Source organism: Mixophyes fleayi, chromosome 9 (genome assembly GCF_038048845.1).
Source record: "Mixophyes fleayi isolate aMixFle1 chromosome 9, aMixFle1.hap1, whole genome shotgun sequence".
Lineage (NCBI taxonomy): Eukaryota > Metazoa > Chordata > Amphibia > Anura > Limnodynastidae > Mixophyes > Mixophyes fleayi.
The window spans coordinates 128,585,523-128,605,680 of NC_134410.1; the positions used below are offsets into that span (position 1 = coordinate 128,585,523).

Consider the following 20,158-nt stretch of genomic DNA (forward strand, 5'->3'; position numbering starts at 1 on the left):
GCTCTTGATCCATTTCCGGGGAAGCTTTAGTGAGCGCGCACACCAGGGCGTTGCCATGGTTACAGGCCGCAGATGAGGGCGCAGGAAGCGGGTGAGTGCTCGGTAAGTGTCCCGGCCTCAGTATCGGGATCTGACACAGGACTCCGGCCGGGCATGCTGGGACTTGTAGTCCCTCTGCTGCTAGAGGTCCCGGGGCCTGTGCACACCGGTGTCACAGCTCTGCCACTGATTACATGTATGTTACATGTATGTGCATGTGGTGATGACACCATGGTGTATGTAGGGTCACATATTACATAGAGGACCATGTATTATATGGGGACATCTGTATACACTGATTACACGCATGTTACATGTATGTACATGTGGTGATCACACCATAGTGTATGTACAGGGCCATCTTAACAACATTATGGGCCCCCGGGCAAAGCAGTGCACCGGGGCCCATATATATATATAGATATAGATATATAGATGTATACAGATACATATATAGATAGATAGATAGAGAGCGATACAGATATAGCTAGATAGAGATAGAGATAGATAGATGTACTTGCTCAGTGACCCTTGAAGTTTTTTTTTTTTGCAGGATTATTTATGCTAATTAAGAGCCGTGCCTATGGGGCCCCCTTGTCCGTGGGGCCCCAGGGCACCTGCCCATCGTGCCCAATGGAAAAGATGGCCCTCTGTATGTAGGGTCACAAATTACATAGAGGGTGATGTATTATATGGGGACATCTGTGTACACCCATCAGCCACAACATTAATACCACCTAATATTGTGCAGCCCCCTCTGCCTGTCGAGGTCTGGGCCCCACAACACCTCTGAGGTGTCCTGTGGTATCTGGCACCAAGACGTAGCAGATCCTGTAAATTGGGGTTTTCCAGCACATCCCACAGATGCTCGGATCGGATTAGGATTTGGGGAATAACCCGGTCACTGGTTGTCCTTCCTTGGACCACTTTTGGTGGGTACTAACCCCATCGTACAGGGAATACCCCACAAGTCCTTCAGCCGTCACAATTTGGCCCTTGGCAAAGTCGCCCCGATCCTTACGTTTGCCCATTTTTCCCTCTTCTAATAAATCAACTTGAAGAACTGACTGTTCATTTGCTGCCTAATATATCCCACCCCATGATAGGTGCTGTTGTAATAAGATAATCAATGTTATTCCCTCCACTTATCAGTGTATATACAAGTGATACCGCCACATGGTGCATATAAGATGTATGTACGTGGGCAGAGCGATATATTGCCAGCGCCATAGTAACATCTCCTCATTCTGCTGTAATTGTGCACAGTGTCGCTCTGTTGCTCTGAGATAAGTGTGTACAGTCAGTGGTGGAACTGGTTGCAGAGGGCGAGGCAGCAAACCCCCTCCTCCTCCTACAGGTCCGTAGTTGCCACAGTGCTACTTCCACCATTGTATGTGCTCAAGTATTATTGCTCCTTTTACTGTGTCTACAATGGCTGCCTTTTATCTATTACGTGCCCTCCAGGACATGTTGGTAAATGCAGAGAGGAGAAGGCCTCTATAGTGCGATGTGTGGGGTAATCTTACAGCAGGACTAATGCCCAGCGAGCTACATTTGTACATTGTCATCAAGTGCTTGCGCTAAGGGTGCGCCGTCGTGTAGAGGGCAGATCACTGGGGGTTATTCCATTAGCTGCTTCCTTTGATCAATAATAACAAATATGACCTTGGTAAATCTAATATCCGGAGATGGAAAGAAAGTACAAGAGGTTTAAAACCCACCTTCATGTATCCACAGTTAGGTGATTCAAGAGTTACCTGATGTAAAGTGATAACCGGTAGCAAATTGTCACCCGTCCGAGCCACATGGTGACATTCTGCAAAATCTGGGTGTCCGTCTGGCGGTTGCGCACGTTCCTAATGAAGACTCTGAGTGCCGTTGGCGGATAGAAACAGGCCCATAGCAACCAATGAAGCAAATATATTCTTGTTCATCTTTAATCGTCCGTTTATTTATCATCATCATTTATTTATATAGCGCCACTAATTCCGCAGCGCTGTACAGAGAACTCATTCACATCAGTCCCTGCCCCATTGGAGCTTAGTCTAAATTCCCTAATATAGACACACACACACACAAACAGACAGAGAGGGAGAGACTAGGGTCAATTTTTTTTTATAGCAGCCAATTAACCTACCAGTATGTTTTTGGAGTGTGGGAGGAAACCCACGCAAACATGAGGAGAACATACAAACTCCTCACAGATAAGGCCATGGTCGGGAATCGAACTCATGACCCCAGTGCTGTAAGGCAGAAGTGCTAATTTATTTAACGAGATTCCCAAACATGTGATGCAAGACCTCCAGAATCTGGCAGGTTGCCACACGTAGCATTAAATGGCAGCTGCTGGGTTTCAGACACCCTGTACTGAACTGAATGCGAGTGCCACCATTTTTCTTAGAAGAGGCGCAATGTTTAGCTAAACGAAGGTGCTGCGTCTGACTAAGGACAAGAAGCATTTCCAACCACTTTGTCTGTTATGCTCTGTTGCAGATATTCATGACTTACATTACACAGTCCATGGCCACGAAGATCTAGACGGTGAATGCAGCGCTTCCTGCCAGCGTTTCTCTTCTCTTACATCCCCCTGCCAGCAGCAGATTTACAGAAGCCAAGATGATGGTGATCTGTGACTTCCACATCTACGGACTGACCTGATAACTGACCACAGAGGTAATGGCCGTCATTGTGTAGAATTTAGCCGGCAGAACTGAGCTAACCCCACGGCGGCAATGAGCAGCGGGCGAGTGCCATTGGCTGAGAAGGCCATGTCGGAGGGATACGCCAGGCTGAGGTACAGGGACACCTCTCTGCTCATCTGGCAACAGCAGCAGCAGAAGCTCGAGACTGCCCCCCCTGGCACATATCTGAACCGCAGTCAAAGCATGTGGTACTCTCAGCATGGCAATCAGTCCATACTAGTCCGAGATAAAAACAGTATTTCAAGGGACACCGGACAATCCAAATTCTGCTCAATTATGTGACTCAGTATTTAGCCAAAGCACTTTAATTAGTCACGTGACCAGTGTAGGAGGCCAAATAGTCCTGTATTTCAAGCACATCAAGTCATCGTTAGACTAGCGTTAAATAGAAGTCGATGACAACTTCCTACTATTAGTAGCTTTATGTTTGAGGATTAACACACAAACGTCACCAGTCAACGTCATTGGACAGACTGCTGCTATAGACTGATCAGAAATGTGGTGTATATACGTTTCCACAACCTCAAATAGGATCACCCATTTGTGTACCCGTTACCCTGACCCGAGTATTTTAATCTCCTCCCTTTTGCCAGAGTCGGTGTGATGACACCTAGAGATTGGTTAGTAAGTTCACCGATTCATGTCTGAATGCAACTTGCACGTAGTACCCAGTCTAAAGAGCACAGAATGTGTGCAGAGTTCTGACCGTATTCCAATCTAAGCGCAGCTCAAGATACGTTTCACTTTGAATCTGGGTGTAAGTACGCGCTGCCTAAACGTTACTCATTGTAGGTAGACATAGAACACAGCACGGGATACACACAAGTGTCTGTGGAAGAGAAGGTCACATCAGAACCCAAAACTTTTATTTTATATAAAATAACAGTATAGTTTTTATAAATACTAATTTTCAAACATAAATCAGTTTGGTTTTTTTACAGAAGTTTAATCGTGTTATTATACTGTAGTATATATTAGTTCATACTTACCTACTTTTGACAGGCTCCCTCTGGGAGATCACAGAAGAGGGGTGTGAAGGGGGCGGGGCTTCACTATTCGTGTTATTTTGGCCCTGCTCCCCAGTGATGTATGCCTGTTTGGGGTCTTAAAAAGACCCAAAGCAGGTATTACGTCTCTGGGGCGGGGCCAAAATGACGCAAATCGCGACTGGCCGTCCCTCCTTCCGCCCATACACCCCTCCATGCCGGCAGATGCGGAAGAATTGCCAGCTCTCCCGGGAGATCTACCTGGAATTCGGGAGTCTCCCGGACAGTCCGGGAGAGTTAGCATGTATGTATTAGTTACATACGGTTCTGTGACAGTTAGTGGCACCTGAGTATACTTACAACAAATACAGGACTTGCGTCAGAACGCCCTACGTTAGTCCGCCCTTTCCCGTCCCTCAAGTTATAGTCGTGTCATTTGCATTCAGACATGAATTGCGTTTGTTGGCAAAATGCCTGTTTTTGGTCATGTTCAGAGCTGATACACTGCACAAACGGACGGACCTATGAACATGAATCTGACCTCATCTGTTCTCCTCTGCATCACGGTGTGGTTTTAGGAATCACGTAGCGTTAGGGTTAGTTATAAAGGTTTTGTCACACGTCTGTAAACTGATGCTTGACGTACATTTAAGGGAAATAGGATATTGTTATATTCTAGCACCGCACGGCCGAGGCTGAAGATTTACTCTTCAATTGAAACTAAAGGGCAGCACGGCTGTTGCAATCTCTCAAAAATATCTTAAATCTAAGCTACGGCGCTAAAGTACAACTGTATCAATAAAGAACATTTAGTTGGGGGAGAATCAGCCACAACTGTGTGTAAATACGTCACAAAGTGCTGGGAAAAGGAAATGACCTAATAATTATGTTATACTATGTCACATTTCACCTTCAGATCATAAGCTCATACAGACACAGACCTCTCCATGGCTGGAATAGGGATTTGTAAAGCACAGTGTAATATGTTGGTGCTATATATAAGTACTGGGTAATAAGTGTAGCTTAGGAATAGAACCCAGCGATGGAGAGCGCAGTTATATACGCTGCGTTCTCCGGGGTCTGCACTGTTAGTATGTGACGGGAGCACGTTAGATTGTGCATCCATGGTGCTGGACACGCTGCATGTATGTCTGTAGCTTAGATTGTCCCCCTGTGTGTAATATGTAATTCACAGAAAACTGTCAGTATTCATTACCACAAGACACCACCAGCATAGACCTACATCTGTGTACGTGTGTAAGGCACATATTGTAGCTGTAGAATAAAATGATCACATTGTGCTCCGTTAAATGGATCCTATATATATACACACCTTGTTATTTGCATACCACACACAAGTATTATGTGATTGTGCCAGAGGGCGTATGAAGTATTTTTAGGGAATTTAGAAGCAATGATTGGTTGGGACGTTAACTCAGCTACAAGATAGCTCAGACTGGTCTCAATTCCAATAGTTGCTTTGTGGGGACTATGCTCAGTTTAATGGATGCTACTGGCCTCTGCCAACATTAAAGGGAATTGATCATAAGCTTTTCTATGCATTTGTATGGACAGTTGTATCATGTAGTAAATACTTAAGAAGTTGTACTATTCTGAATAAAGACTGCATTGTGTCCGTATAAACTTTATTTTGCCTCTCTGGTTGGATCCATTGATAAGAGATGCAGAGAATGTATGACATACACGTACAAGAAGCGACGTCACAGGGGATGTGTCAGTAACAATTGCCATGAGATTTGTATTAACTGAGCAAATATCTCACAGTGATACCACTCGATTGGATGAATGAGATTAAACTGATTTCAAGCAGTTTGATTCTAGCACCGCTGGTGGCGATGCCATTGGAGAGGTATGCAGTACAAGGAGAGGGGTGCAATCTGTGGTTCGGACCCCAAAATCTGTCTTTAAAGTCTCCTGTTAGATGTCCAATATATTATAAATCTGGAAATGTCTCTTTTGGGGCCCCGAGACACCATTGCACACTCAGGGGCCCAACTGAAAGCAGCTTTGACATGGTGGGTTCTAAATGTCAGACAAGGTGAGCTGACGATCGTGTGTCTGTGTTAAGGAATTTAGACTGTAAGCTCCAATGGGACAGGGACTGATGTGAGTTCTCTGTACAGCGCTGCGGAATTAGTGGCGCTATATAAATAAATGGTAGTAATGATAATAATAGTCTAAATGCCAGACGACGTGAGCTGACGGCCGTTCAGTCTCACCCGGGGCCCAGGGAGAAGTTCCGATTCAGCCCATCCGCCGTCTGCTTCATTAAGAGCTGAGCAAATAAGACCACAAGACGTGTTAAGATTTTGTTTTAGTTTATTATGAAAAAACAAAAATGCCCCCCGGGGGGCTCATGATTACCAGAACATCAAAGAGTACGTTCTACCTTTTAATATTTTTTTCTCTGCTTTCATGTTGTCTCGAGGCCAGCATTGCAATAAACAAGCTAAAAACTACTTACATTGACTTGGTATCAATATAACAGACAAGTACAGTAATATACTATAAACAGCACTAAAAGAGTTGAGAAATGACAGTAAGCTCGCATGCACATCAGGAAGAGGAAAATAAAAAGTTATGTATTTAGAGCAAAGCTAAAAGTCGGACCATTTGCAGAGGGTGGGGGTGGGGGGGGGATAAAAACACTTTCGTCAATGGATTTAACCCCTCCGCTGCAGACTATTACACTCATCACTGGCAGGGGAAGGGTTAGAAGAACTGACAACAGGCACGTAACCCAACAGGTAGCATTGTGGCATTTAAAAAAAAAAAAATTATATATAAAATTTCCTGAAACTCAAAAAGTAAAAAACAAAAACAACCTATATTGTAATATGTGCACACACAGGTCACCGAATATAAACAGCTTTTAAAAAGGTTATTTCTCCAGTTTAAACATAAACCCCTTTTTGCAGGTTACTATATTTCGATATCAAACCGTTGTACTAAAATAAACCCACACAGAAGTCTTGCACACGTTGCATAAAACAGGGTGTAAAATACATATATTCTAATTATAGAGCAGGTTCTGCAACACTCCAGTCTTGGTGTAAAAAATAAAAAGTATATTCTCCTTCCTCCCGGCCCTCTCACGTGGCTCAAACTAATAGCTTTTCTTTATTCGTGCCTTTAATCGTAAGCTGCGTTGGTTGTTTCTATGTTTCTGGCAAAGCTACAAAAGGATGATTTATTGTAGAGAATTGCACCAGGTAAAATTGGATTCAGAAATGGGCAAAGCGCAAGCAGATTTCATTACGCAGCTAAATACAGTGCACTGGATGTAGCGTTTACAATGCAGGAAGCCCGACCACCTCCCCTCGGTGCAGAAGATGAGACACTGGTACACACAGTCCAGATGTATAAACTTACAATGGGTGAAATAAGAGTATAACTTCGCTCCTGTTGTCAATACTATTGTAAGATAGTGGAACGGTATAATATAGACACTTAGTTCATGTGTTAGAGAGACTGCCGAGCGGTCTGTCTGATGGTTAATATTCTATGTAGCATACAGGAACTGCAGTTCTATCTGCCTCTGTGATACAATGTGTCCATGACAATATGGAGGGGGGGGGGGGGGATTCTGGGTTATCTCTTATTTACTTTCCAAATTGCAAAAAATGATAAAAAGTAGTAGTTTAAAGTCTGTACTTAAATTCCCAGCATGCCCTTGGGGCTTGTAGTTCTACAGCAGTTACACACTAGCAGGTCTTATACACCGGTAACATTTACTACAAGGAGACAATTTAGGGTTACGTAGTGGGACTATGGCGTGAGCACTGGATCCCATCAAATTGTTTGTTACCCTTATTATGGGGAATGTTCCATCGCTCTAAACTCCTCTTTCGTTTGGAAGATAAGAGCTCACAATAAATCGGAAAAATTGTAGTTGAAACAAAAAGTCACGAGAGCGCAATCCTCGGGTTACACTAGTTCTGTCAGCTCAGAGAGACGGATATTGTAGTCTACACTTCATTTATTCAATTTCTGGAATATATATAAAATATGGTTTTGTTTTTACAAAGGCAAACACGAAACAGTTTAATTTTTCCTTTACTGGACTTTTAAGATGTTCAATGCAGAAGCAATTGCATAAATAAAATGACCTTGTTTTGAATTAATATCACATTCAAATGTCAATTTAAAAATGCTCTAAAAACGCGTGAGGTTGAACGTCCTTATGAAGGAATACGGCCAAAAGTCAAGGTCGTTTACTAAATGCATTGGTCTTTTATAACAGCGATCAGTAGGTTGGGTCTTAATATAGCAAAGATAGCGAAAGAGAAAGGTTTCAGCAAATACAGGAATATAAATGTTTCAGAGGAGTACAGAGCTACCACGACCAAAAGGTTATGGTTGTTCGTATTGTTTGAAACAGACATCAATTATAATATCTTTTCTAACCCTTTCGGTAACAATAATCTGTGCAGGGTGCAGTATTTGGTTTTAATGATTATTTCTACCCATTGGCATTTATATAAAATTAAAAAACAAACAAACAAAAACACCCTAACTTTTATCTGGTTTCCCGGGAAAAGGAACTTGATGCTGGTCAGATTTTTACAGTAAAGACTCCAAAATAAATCAGGAGTGTAATAGAACATCCCCCCCCCCTCCTCCTCCCAAAAAAAACATAACTAGTTATTTCAAATTGTAGGAGGTTCAATACAGAAAATGGACATCTTGTTAGATGCTTACGAAAGAACGTAAACTCTGAACACAACCTTATTCTGCTAATTCCTTACATAGGTGTCATTTTTGTTCACAAACTGAGTTTAAATAAATGAACTAAAAGCATAGACCAGTATTGTCCGTACGGACCGGCTCCCTCTTCTAGAACCTGTGCTCCAATTAGAAGTAACCTGCATTAGCGGAGTTTAAACACACATGATCAAAGTCACGACACGCTGTAAGCTTTGTGTAGAAAACAAAGTTTAAAAGAAAAAAAAAAAAAAACTCCGATGTCAAGTCTCTTAAAATTGCCACAACGCTACAAGCTTGAGTAAAGAAGCGTATTTTGTCTATATATACACTGCAGAAATAGGGATTATTGATCTGTGTGCGTCTGAGTGACAGTGGTAACGAGCAGAAACATGGGAGTAATCTACTGTGTGGTCCATTTACTCCCACTCCTAGAAATTTCCATGAACTCCTAATTACGCTTCTGTATCCAAGCCTTAAAGGTAAAATTACATCACACCTACCAAAAACACCTATATATAGGTGAAGGGTTGTAGACGGTGGATACGAAGGGGGGAAAAAAATAAAAATAGATTTTTATTAAAACGCTGGCTTATAAAGACTACATATAGACCAAGTAATATTATATTGAAATACAGAAAAAAGTACACATTTTACAATTAAAAATAGACAACTACTTTTATTTTTCACAAACCCTTTAAAATCTGCCAATACGAACTCTCTTATGCTAAAATTCTCAGAGCTGCCGTTTCGGGAGACATTACAAAGGAAATGCAACACAGAGTGGTCTCCTAAAGTCCGCAGGTTACATTACAACGAGAGAAAGTTCTATACAGTTTGTGTTCCAGGGATTAGATTCGTATTGGCGTTCCTACTAATTAAGTTTTTCTAAAAGATTTGTGACGAGAGGAAAAGGGGAAAAAAAAAAAAAAAAGTATATATTTATATATTTATAAAGTATACTGCAGCTGAAGGTTATCAAGAGCTACAAGTCTCTGCATAAAACTGTACAGAAAACAAAAAGTCCCCAAAAAAACGAGGGATGAGACGAAAAGCGACTTAAACGACAGTTCCGTCCATCCAGTTGCTTTAAAAGGAAATTAAAAAAAATAAAACAGACACTGTTAAAACGCAACGATCCTTAACAGGCCACTGTTGGAATTCCTTGTACATGTGGATTTATAATAATCCACTACAAGTTTTTCTAAAAAAAAATAAAAAAAAAATAAAAAATTAAATGTTCTGTTAGAGGCTCCAAAAAAAAAAAAAAAAAGTAGAATAAAACAAAACAAAAAACAAACCCCCCACCCTCTATAATTCCATGCAAGTCTAGAAGCCACAAACCTCCTGCATTCTCTCTGCAGCGTGCAGTGATGGATATGTACATGCAGCAAGGTGCAAACAGGATTCGGCAAACCCTCAACACAAATTTGCAATTGGAAACGGCACTCCTGTTTACCGGTGCATTTGAGGTCTACAATAGAATATATTAAAATTCCAAAGTCAACAGATTAAAAAAAAATAAAATAAAAAAAAAATCGGATGTAAAAAAAGAAAATGGTACAAAGCAAAGTCTAATTGTGTAGAGAGATTGTCAAAAAGTGATTTCTCCAACGAAAGCACGTCTGTAGTCAAACACTCGACAAGCAAACATGTAACTGGTGCTTTCACCGTCTATGTTTTCCTTTCCAAAAAAACCTTCATTGTATAGTTTCATTTTATAGTTTGTGTAAAATAAAAATGCACAGCAGGATGTCAAATGGTTAATAAATTACGTGTTTCTATGTACATAAAAAAAAAGATGCAGTATGGAAGCTAATGGAATGTGTAGCTGGAGGGGGGGGGGTCGTGTATCAATCTGGAGAACAAATGAGGGTCTTCGAAAAATAATGTTTTAGTTTGTCTATTTTGTTCTGCAGCTAATAAAAAAAAAAAAAAAAAAAAGGAAAAATAAAAAATATTATCCCAACCGTAAATATAGATTACTCCCCCATATATCAGCTACAGCCTATGAGTGCTTTGCACACACTTCTTTTCCATTAAAAAAAACCCCAATACACAGGTGGAACACTCAAGCTGTAAACTTGTGATCAGTCTACCTAGGTACTACGACAAGGATACACACACCTAATTACAAGGCAGACAGTCTTTGCAAAGAAAGTACCATGTCAGAACGTTTGTAGTTTGTTTCAAAAAGTAGAGGGGGCAAGTTAGGCTGAGTGGTAGTCAGTCTGTGTCTGCTTCATATTAAAAGTTCTCTTTTATCCCCCTCCCTCCCCCAAGAGATACCATTCGGACCAAACAGAAGGGAAGGAGGGATTAAAAACAATTAAAACCTCTTTAGAGAGTAAACCTTCGTAAAATTCAATGAAGGCAACAGGGCCTTCCGCTTGCTGGTTATTGCTGATGCCTCTTTGCCAAAGGGAGAATTCGCTACTTTGTTGTCTTTAAAAAATAAAATTAGTTTGTAGGGTTTTAGTTGTTGATATTCTGAGTTTTTTCTTTTTTTTTTTTTTGGGGGGGGGGGGGGGGGGGGGGTTGTTTGTTTGCATTTTTCCTTTTTAAAACAGCACACCAAAGTGTTACATAAGCCTCGGACAGGAACACTGGGGGAGAAAGGACAATATCGTGTGAGCGATTCCCAATTCCATTTGCGGGGGAAGGTTTTACTCCGAGTCACTGCTATCTGAACTAGATCCGCTGGAACTGGTGCTTCCGGATTCCGAAGAGCTACTACTGCTACTCAGCCGCGAGGGACCGCCAGCTGCCGCCGACCCAGACTTCTCTATAGGAGAAAGAAGAAAACGCAACATTTAGACGGAAAACTGGGACATTAAACGTTGCACCATTTTGGAACAATTTTGCCTTCATAGGGAACAGTCAAAGTTGTGGGCTATCGGTATTCAATATAATCATTGTATACTAGTGTCCACGAGACTGTCGTTTGACAGGTCAACGTTTCCAGAAGTGTTACTATTATTGCTACTGAAATAATACAGTTTATAAAGACCAAATTAGGAAGCTATATTAACTTACACACAATATAAACTAGAGGCCTGTCCACACATTCATTATAAAACCAATTTAATTTACAGACTTCATTTGTTTCCAGTCTGAAATATTTACATCTCATGCGGACAATGTCGGAATAAGGAATATGCTTGTTGGGCATATTTATAAATGTATATATGTATGTAAATCATATACAATATATATAATATTATATTATATATATTCGCCACTTCTTTATAAAGTGCAAACATGTCCAGTGATAAGAAAACATGAACATAACACAAGCTTGGAAACAAAGGAAAGACGAGTGTCACAAGTTAATGTTTCCAGTAACAGACCAGCCACATGCGAACGCACAAGAGGATCAGTATTAATGAACGATATGGTCACGTCTGGATTGTGTCTTTATACGGACAAAGTGCTTTATGGAGCATATATCCCTACATAGGGGAAACAGACCCTAACGGGGAATTGTAGGGAGCAGCAAAACTGGAATATATTATAGATCAACTAGGGAATATAGTAAGGTTTCCACGAAGTGTATTTTAGGGATTGGTTACATCAGGGTTCTGCACTTTTTCGGTAATTATTGAATAGACAATTTAATTATACTGATAGCCAGGGTTATTAATATGTAACAATTAGGAACTGTGTCATTTGTACAAAATAAAATACAACAGTTAGAGAGAAATATTTTCCAACGGGAAATCATGGGATTTAACTTGTGGGCAGTGACCAACTTAAAGCTTAGAAGGACAGGGGTCAGTCGGAATGAGAGAGAGCATTGCTGATTGGAGGTGCAGCACAGGAGAAGTTCTGCAGCCAGGAATGGGGGGGGGAGAAAAGGCCTAATAGCCCCTCTCCCCAAATATACAGAACATTTTGCTATATTAATTTGCCACCGGCTGTAACGTGCAGTTGATTTATCGACAGCGGTTATTCGAAGCCTAATGCTTAGCCTAGACCACACAGTCCCCACCAATTACATCTCTGGTGACAAATTCATTGTTGACCAGTTACACCAAATCCTTCTAAAAATAAAATAGAAGCAAAAGCCATGTACTCTTAATTCTGAAGACGAGCGGTGAGAGGGGTAATGAATGCAGCAATGGGAGCGATAACGGATCCCTACAACAGGGGTAGGACGTAGCTAAAATGTCATGTACAGCATATTTCGTGCGAGGTCAGTTATGCAAAGCTTCGGTTCATCTTCTAATAGGGATCAATGGCCTGTCTAATCCTGATCCCTACCAATACCTCCGTTGTAAGCTAAAGTCTTCACCCATGGTACTCTATAGAGCAACTAGAGCAGGATAACGCTATGTAAGTGAGTGGCTGAAGTCACAGCGCTAAAGACAGATTTCTCTGATCCATTCGCTGGGAGCCTAAGCCGGTAACAAGTCTGGCGGCTTCACGGCTATCTTCTCAATCACTGGGGATAAATTTAGCACCAAGTTGATATCAGGCAAAGAAAGTTGTTGTTTTTTTGGCGGCAGGCGGTAATCTGGAACTGTACCTTTTTTTGTGGTTTTCTTGTTATTTAATTGTCCGCTCACATCCTGGAGTCTCTTCTCCAGCTCCTTTTTCTTTTCCTGAGCCAACTCTTCCTTGGACTTTACCGCTTGCTTCTTCCCCGATGCTGCTGGGAAAGTGAAGCAATCAGGCAGACGCCAACACAGAGAGAGGATTTAATCCGCCACCTCTAGAGCAGCGTTCGCCAACTCTACTCCTCAAGCCCCGCGCCACATAGAGCAAGTTTTAAGGATATCCTGTTTGCAGACAGGTGGGTACATTCAGAGGCTCTGCCAACCTGCGATAAACAAAGAATATCCTGAAAACCTGACCTGTTGGGTGGGAGGGGTTGGGGGGGGGGCTTGAGGATTCGAGTTGGAAAACACCGCTCTAGAGGGCTCAAGGGAACTTTGCAAGGACTCCTAACAGGCCAGCATTTTAAGCATCGTTGCTTGTGTACAGGGGGTCACGTCAATATGACCGAGACAGTGACCATCATGTGCACAACGTAACGTGACACTTAACAAAAATCTGAGTAGGGACATTTATGCATCAATCTCCGAGAGACAATTATGGATGCAGCCTTGGGACAAGTCATGGCTTGAGAGTGTGAAATCTTAAAGCGCCATTTATAGGCTAGAGAAATCTACACACACATTACGCAAACATAGCGATGGGTTAAACACGTTTAACCCGACAGTTACAGTCAGGCCGTCACAAATGAGCACAAAATTATATTCTTGGCGTGAATTTGTACCGATATCTTTATCAATTTTTTTTGGTCTGGCCTGTTCGCAAACAGGAACCTCAAAACATTTAAACATTACGGTGCTGCAGGAAAGTGATGAAAAAAGGAAAAGCAAATTAATGCATGGAAATGGCGTGTGGTGAGATGGAACATACGGCTATATAGCGCCTTACGGGGCGGCTGAACGCAAGTTCTGTAGATTATAAGCATCTTGCAAGTCCCTAAATCTAAAAGTCAAAGGCAGTTGAGGCTACTTTCAATTATACATTTTAAAAGGACCGACCAATAGACCTAAAATTGAGGATGTATAAAAAAAAAACAAACAAAAAAAAAAAAACCTGAAAAATGCGTGTGCAGCGCTTATGCCACGACTACGTGATACGCTGCATTTACAGCAGCCACGGATGTAGCGTGACTGCGCTAGACACAAATCACGTTGTCGACCTCTGACCTCACAGCTCTATAATTTATGGCACAGAGAGAGGGACCAGAATACGTTGTTCATCTGAATGAACCAAGTTCCAATCTCTAGCGAACTATTACTCTCACTTTTACTTGGGAGAAAAAAAAATGCAGTGCGCTTTAATGCAATTACTGATGGGAAGTCTACTGTGCAGGTGAAAAGCTCTTCCTCCGTGATCCCAAGTGCTTAAAAAAAATAGCCTCCTGCTTATTTCTTCCAGTGTTTCACACGGACAGGAAGTTCTGTGCGCACAGAAAAATGTCTGCGCCCATGGGGAGAAACATCTAATATGTTCCTAAAATTACTAGTGATGCGTACTAGTGATTATCACTTCTAAAATCAACTCCTATTTTAGATATAGTGGTCTTTTAAAAATGTAAAGGATAAAGTGCTTTTTGGCAATTCACACGTAACAGTGAAGTCATTACTCTGTAAATAGGTTGAGCACAGATAGAGTTATTTACAGATCTCCTTTCGTAAAGCTCCAAATGTAATTAATCTACTGGCCGCAGAGCAGATAGAAGCGTCTCGCACAAGCGGAAAGAAAGGTCGCTACTCACAGAAAGGTTTTCTTTGCTTTTTTTGCAAACAGGATTTGACGTATCTCTCCAGTTCTCGCAAAGTGGTGGGTTTCAAGGTCTCAAAATCAATCTCTATCTCATCGGGGTTGGAGTCTCTTAGAGAAGGTTCTCGGGACTGTATGATGTGAACGACACGGCCCAGCTTCTCCCCGGGGAGCCGGTTGATGTCCAAGCTCAGCTGCCTTTTCTCGTCGTAGGTCATGGGCAGACCCTCCTCTTCCTCGTCGGAGTCGTAGTTGGCGGACGGAGGCTGCTTTCCTCCTTTTTTCGGTTGCTTGCTACGGAGGAGACATAAATGGTTTAGGATTATAAACAGTAAGAGTAAAAGTTAGATCCGGCCACGGAAAGGTCGGACCGGTTCTGGTTTGGCCATAAACCGCGGAGGCCGCCAGAGAATGCAGTGGTTAACATTATACCATATTTACTGACATATGATGGCTCTCCATCAGGTAGGGAATAGAATCATTGGTTCTAAGATAGCCTGGTTGCGGTTAGATTCAGCATGTACAGAAACATTAAATTAAGTTACTGTGAAAAACTGTAGGGAGAGTGAATTATTGTTTATATAATAAATCGCACATTTATATATAAAAACAGGCACAGTATATAAGATAAAGCTACGTAAATCTGCTATAGAAACATAGAAGCATAGAATTTGACGGCAGATGAGAACCGCTTGGTCCATCTAGTCTGCCCATTGTAAATTAACCTATGGTAACCTCAAACCTTATTTGATCCTTCATTAGGATATTCTTATGTCTATCCCAAGCATGTTTAAATTGCTCTACTGTATTGGCCTCTACCACCTCTGATGGGAGAGGCCAATACCCTTTCTGTGATGTAGTTTCCTCTGAACCTACTTCCCCCCAGTGTCAGTACATGTCCTCGTGTTCTAATACTTCTCTTCCTTTGTAGAATGTTTCCCTCCTGCACCTTGTTATAACCCTGGATATATATGAAAGTTTCTATCATGTCCCCCCGTTCCCTTCTCTGCTCCAAACTATACATAATAAGATCTTTTAGTCTTTCCAGGTAAGTTTTGTGCTGTAGACCATGCACCATGTTTGTTGCCCTTCTGTGTACAGTCTGTAATGTATTTATATCCTTCTGGAGATACGGCCTCCAGAACTGAACGCAGTATTCTATATGAGGCCGTACCAGTGACCTATACAGTGGTATTATTACTTCTTTCTGCTACCGATTCCTCCTAGTTCCATTAATACTATATTTAGCCTTTGGGTTTTTGAGACCTAAGTGCATGATTTTGCTTTTTTTTTATTTTTTTTTTATGTAATCTCTTTTTATTGAAGTGAACCAGCATATACATGTGTATGCAACAGTATTAACACAAATATAGTACTTCAAGTATTTTGATGCATAACAATTGCAGGTTCACCTAAAGTGGCGTATATTTGCTTAAACTTTCTTATATAAAAATAATAAAAGAAAGTAAGGGGGATGGGGGATAGAAAGATAGAAGGGAAGGTTGGGAGGGAAGGCATGGGGGGGGCAGCGCTATTGAGAAATTTTACAGAGGACTTTTTGTATTGAGAGACTGGCATGTTAGTATCGTTGAGTAGCCAAAATCTCGGGCAGTTTGGTAACTCTGTTCCCACAATTGATTTGGAGATGAGAATAACCGCATCCCAAAAAGGTCTGATTGCCGAGCATTCCCACCATATATGTAAAGGGGTGCCCGAGGCTCCTTGACATCTCCAGCAGAGATCTGGGACCCCAGGGAACATCTTTGCCAAGAGGCTTGGGCACCACTACCACCTAGTTAATATTTTGTAGTGCGTTTCAACCACTCTTAAACTAATTGAGCTGGCTTGAGTGCGCTGAAATAGGACTCCCCATTCTGACTCAGGTATGTCCATGTTTAACTCCCGCTCCCAGTCCCTGGTGAATTTGGGTAGCGCTTTGAATAGATGTACGATCAAGATCTTATATATAGATGATAATGTATGCCTGGGGCGTTGAGGATTTTGCATTTTTTGGCATTAAACTGTAGTCGCCCCTCTCCTGACCATTCCTCTAGTCTACCTAGATCATCAATCATTTGTTTTACCCCTCCTGGTGTGTCTACCCTGTTGTATATCTTTGTGTCATCTGCAAAAAGGCACACTTTACCTTCAATACCATTTACAATGTCTCCAATAAAGCACTGGTCCAAGTACAGACCCTTGGGGTACTCCACTGGTAACCTTTCCCTCCCGTGAATGTACTCCATTTACTATAATTCTTGTTTTCTATCCTGCAACCAAGATCTTGTCCATTCCACCATCTCTGAATCCAATCCCAAGCTTTCATGTTTATTTAACAGTCTGCGATGTGGAACATGATGCTTTTAAAAGGACAGTTTTATGTATGTACACATCAGACCGTGGGGCTAGATTTCACAAAAATATGTCATAGTGCAGCATTCAACTTCTAAATTACTTTTATGAACAAGACCCAACCACAGCTTTCTTTAAGACATGAAATATCTGCCCTGTAGGAAGGTAAACGGCAATGCACAGACCTGTTTGGGGCGGGAGTGGCTGTACTGGATGCAGTGGTAGTCGCGGTGCTGTTGGCTTTCTTTGCCGGAGCTTTTTTCGAAGGGACAAGCTTGGCTGGCTGCGCGGGCTTGATCTTTTTCTCTTCTTCGGTCTTCACCTTGTGCTTGTCTTTCTCCTTCTCTTTTTCTTTCTCCTTTTCCTTTTTTTTCTTCTCTTTCTCCTTTTCCTTCTTTTCTCTCTTTTTCTTTGGTTTGTTGACAGGGGCTTGTGACAATGCAGCCAGCTGCTCATGCACCGCCTTCAGCTGCGGAGAAACGTCAGACACCCGTGAGTAGGAGGAGCCAAACATGCAGAATAAACCTTCTCCTGCTTAGAATATACACGGAGGGGGAGGGGCATGTACAGAAACTCTTGCGTGGTATAGGCGACGTCTCCTAAAGACTAACGGATGTTTGCTACCATTTTCTAATCTTGACAGTAATTGGCTACAATATTACAGCAAATGTGTCCACTTACCCATGCCCTGCTTTTGTTAGAAACATCCCCCATAAAAACAAAACAGCTAATGTGCAGAAATTACGTGCTAACTGCATGCAGAGAATCTCTAATAGGTACAAAACTTGTGTTGCCAACAATCTTTCTCCAGCTACATATAGTTTGATTTACCCACAGGAAAAAATAAATTAAAAAAAATACTGAAACGCGTCAGGTATATATTATAATTATATCACTACACTAATTATTTTATTGTTCCATGTGGACTTTTTAAAGTTGATCACAGCTTCTAAAATTCTCAGGCCAGACTGAATTTTACAACAAGTGCTGTGAATATTTGCTGGAAACCAAAAATAGTCAGCAAGTTGAATTCTCCCTAAGTGGCCACTCAAGTTCATAGACCATATAAGACACTTGCATAGGAGTGACTAAGTATTTGCTTTTATTTATTTTGTCGCCTTTCCATGACATTTTAGGATATTTAATCTTTAATAGCGAGATCTCCACATCGGAGTCTCTGTGTGTTTGAGCAATAACGAACAAGAGTCTCGATACCAAAGACAACTTTATGAGCATTGAAAGATTGTGATTGAGGGACAATCTCAGTGCGCCATTTACCACTTACACTGGGAAGTCTCCTAAAATTTATAAGAATGTTAATCTTAGGATTGTTTTTTCATAGGAGGCAAGATTTCCATATCACAGTCTGTCAGATTCAATTGTAATCAGTTACTCGCATTGCATCAACTTTGTGGATCAGATTAAATCAGGACATTGTGAATGGATATTTAGCAAATTATTTATCATCTGTCATTACTAACTTTGCTAATTTTAGTTGAGTTAATAGAGAAAGTTCTGCTGCTCTAATGTAGCATTTTATATTTTAGGGTTCTATGTAAAATGGGCAACAGAAGAATTAACCAACGCATTTTACTATAATTTGTAAGTCAGATTCATTTATGCATATGGACATAATTATTTTCTGTAGAGCATATCACGTTACAATTTAGTTCTGTCCATCTACTTATAGGTTGCCGAAGACAGCTCCTCTAAAAGGTTTTTTAAAGTTTACTAGATAGGAGGATTCCACAGACGTAGGGAAATGAAGTCTAAATTAGTCTAAAATATATTCAGTTGATACAAAACCTAAAGAGTTAGATATTGTTTACTGTTGTGAAACTGTATTCTCTTCACAAACAAGACTCCCATGTATTGAAAGTCTAATGTAACATTCGCGTTTACCTTTGCCATGATACATTTTCCACAGAAACGCGTCGATCCATACAGCAATACGGATTCATATTAGACTGTAGGCTTTAGTGACAAGGATAGCCTCACCTTCTGTTCCTGTATGTTCAATGCGTTTCCCTAATTGTACAACCTTGGCGAATATACTGGCTCTATACAACAACTGTAGTCCGTTAAGTTGTGCTAAACGAGGAGTAGCCCTTAGCGAGCCATGAGAACTGGCTACCCCAAAAGTGCCCACACCTAGGTTGGTGATCTTGACCCTTTGGAGGACTTCAGAAGAATGCTAAAGGTTTCACCATGAGTGATACATAGACACACAAAAAAAAGTTTAAAATTATTCACAGGCCATATATCCTGAGTCTCACGCGTTTTACCTGCAATGTTAAAGTCTGAATGAGAAGAGTTTGTTACATCACCTACTGTATGGTACAGGAACGATTAGCCAGGAAAACACCATCTATTTACAACCACGCCTCTAGGACAGTGCGCAAAGTTGGATTGAATTTAGTATGCCCATGGCGGATAGATATTTATTATTTAATGTATATTTTCCCTTAAGGTGAATCCTTGTACCAATTAATTGCCAATACCCAACAGCTTTCTATAAACTCATTCCTAAATCGTACAAGTAGCCATTTTCTTTTACCAACTAATAATCTCAACGTCTAGCCATAGATTGAATAATGAAGAGAATGTATTATTGGAAGCTGAGGGTGACTTCCACAGTTAATGTGTACTAGACCAAGAAACATTAAGAGGCACTGCTCAAATTTTGTAGGTTCAAATTTAAAGGTTTCTCCAGGGCACCAAAATGGACTTTTTTTTTTATTGAAAACTGTAACTCATCCACACACATATACAAAGAAAACTTTCAGGGTACATCCAGATGGATTTTTATTTTATTTTTTAAAACACAACAAACATTTTTTCCTTGAATGCTGCATCCAGGATTGTAAAAAAAAACACTAACCCTTGTACCTTTCTAATAAAAAATGCAATTTACTCCCCCCTTTTTATTATCCCGCTAAGGTGAATGGAGGGGGGCTATATCAAGCGTTAAAACATTAAAATATAAAAAAATACAAAAAAAAATAAAAATGTATAAAGTTCGTCCCTAAGTAAAACGCGTGGGTCTATGGGGGT

General features: G+C 41.0%; 2 protein-coding genes across 5 annotated transcripts in view; one reads left to right on the forward strand and one right to left on the reverse strand.

Moving 5' to 3' along the window:
- On the forward strand, positions 1–5,371 carry BRD3OS (BRD3 opposite strand). 2 transcript variants are annotated; one of them, XM_075185724.1, is made up of 2 exons: positions 1–102; positions 2,533–5,371. In XM_075185724.1, exon 2 carries the CDS (start codon positions 2,772–2,774, stop codon positions 3,021–3,023), a length of 252 nt encoding a protein of 83 aa, XP_075041825.1. In that variant the 5' UTR covers positions 1–102; positions 2,533–2,771; the 3' UTR covers positions 3,024–5,371. The 2 variants fall into 2 exon arrangements, with proteins under 2 accessions (XP_075041825.1, XP_075041826.1); XM_075185725.1 differs by having other exon boundaries at positions 11–91.
- A 678-nt stretch (positions 5,372–6,049) lies between these two features.
- The window catches only part of BRD3 (bromodomain containing 3), a 38,704-nt gene continuing 24,595 nt past the window's right edge, over positions 6,050–20,158 (reverse strand). For all 3 annotated transcript variants that reach the window (XM_075185714.1, XM_075185711.1, XM_075185713.1), the window contains exons 11-14: positions 17,290–17,573; positions 14,748–15,046; positions 12,981–13,103; positions 6,050–11,237 (exon numbers count right to left, since the gene is read on the reverse strand). In XM_075185714.1, coding sequence (XP_075041815.1) covers positions 11,119–11,237; positions 12,981–13,103; positions 14,748–15,046; positions 17,290–17,573 — 825 coding nt within the window. In that variant the 3' untranslated portion in view covers positions 6,050–11,118. The remainder of the gene's footprint in view (positions 11,238–12,980; positions 13,104–14,747; positions 15,047–17,289; positions 17,574–20,158) is intronic.

Excerpts from the sequence above, each read along its gene's own strand:
- BRD3OS (XM_075185724.1), top strand. The coding sequence starts at position 2,772 with ATGAGCAGCGGGCGAGTGCCATTGGCTGAGAAGGCCATGTCGGAGGGA.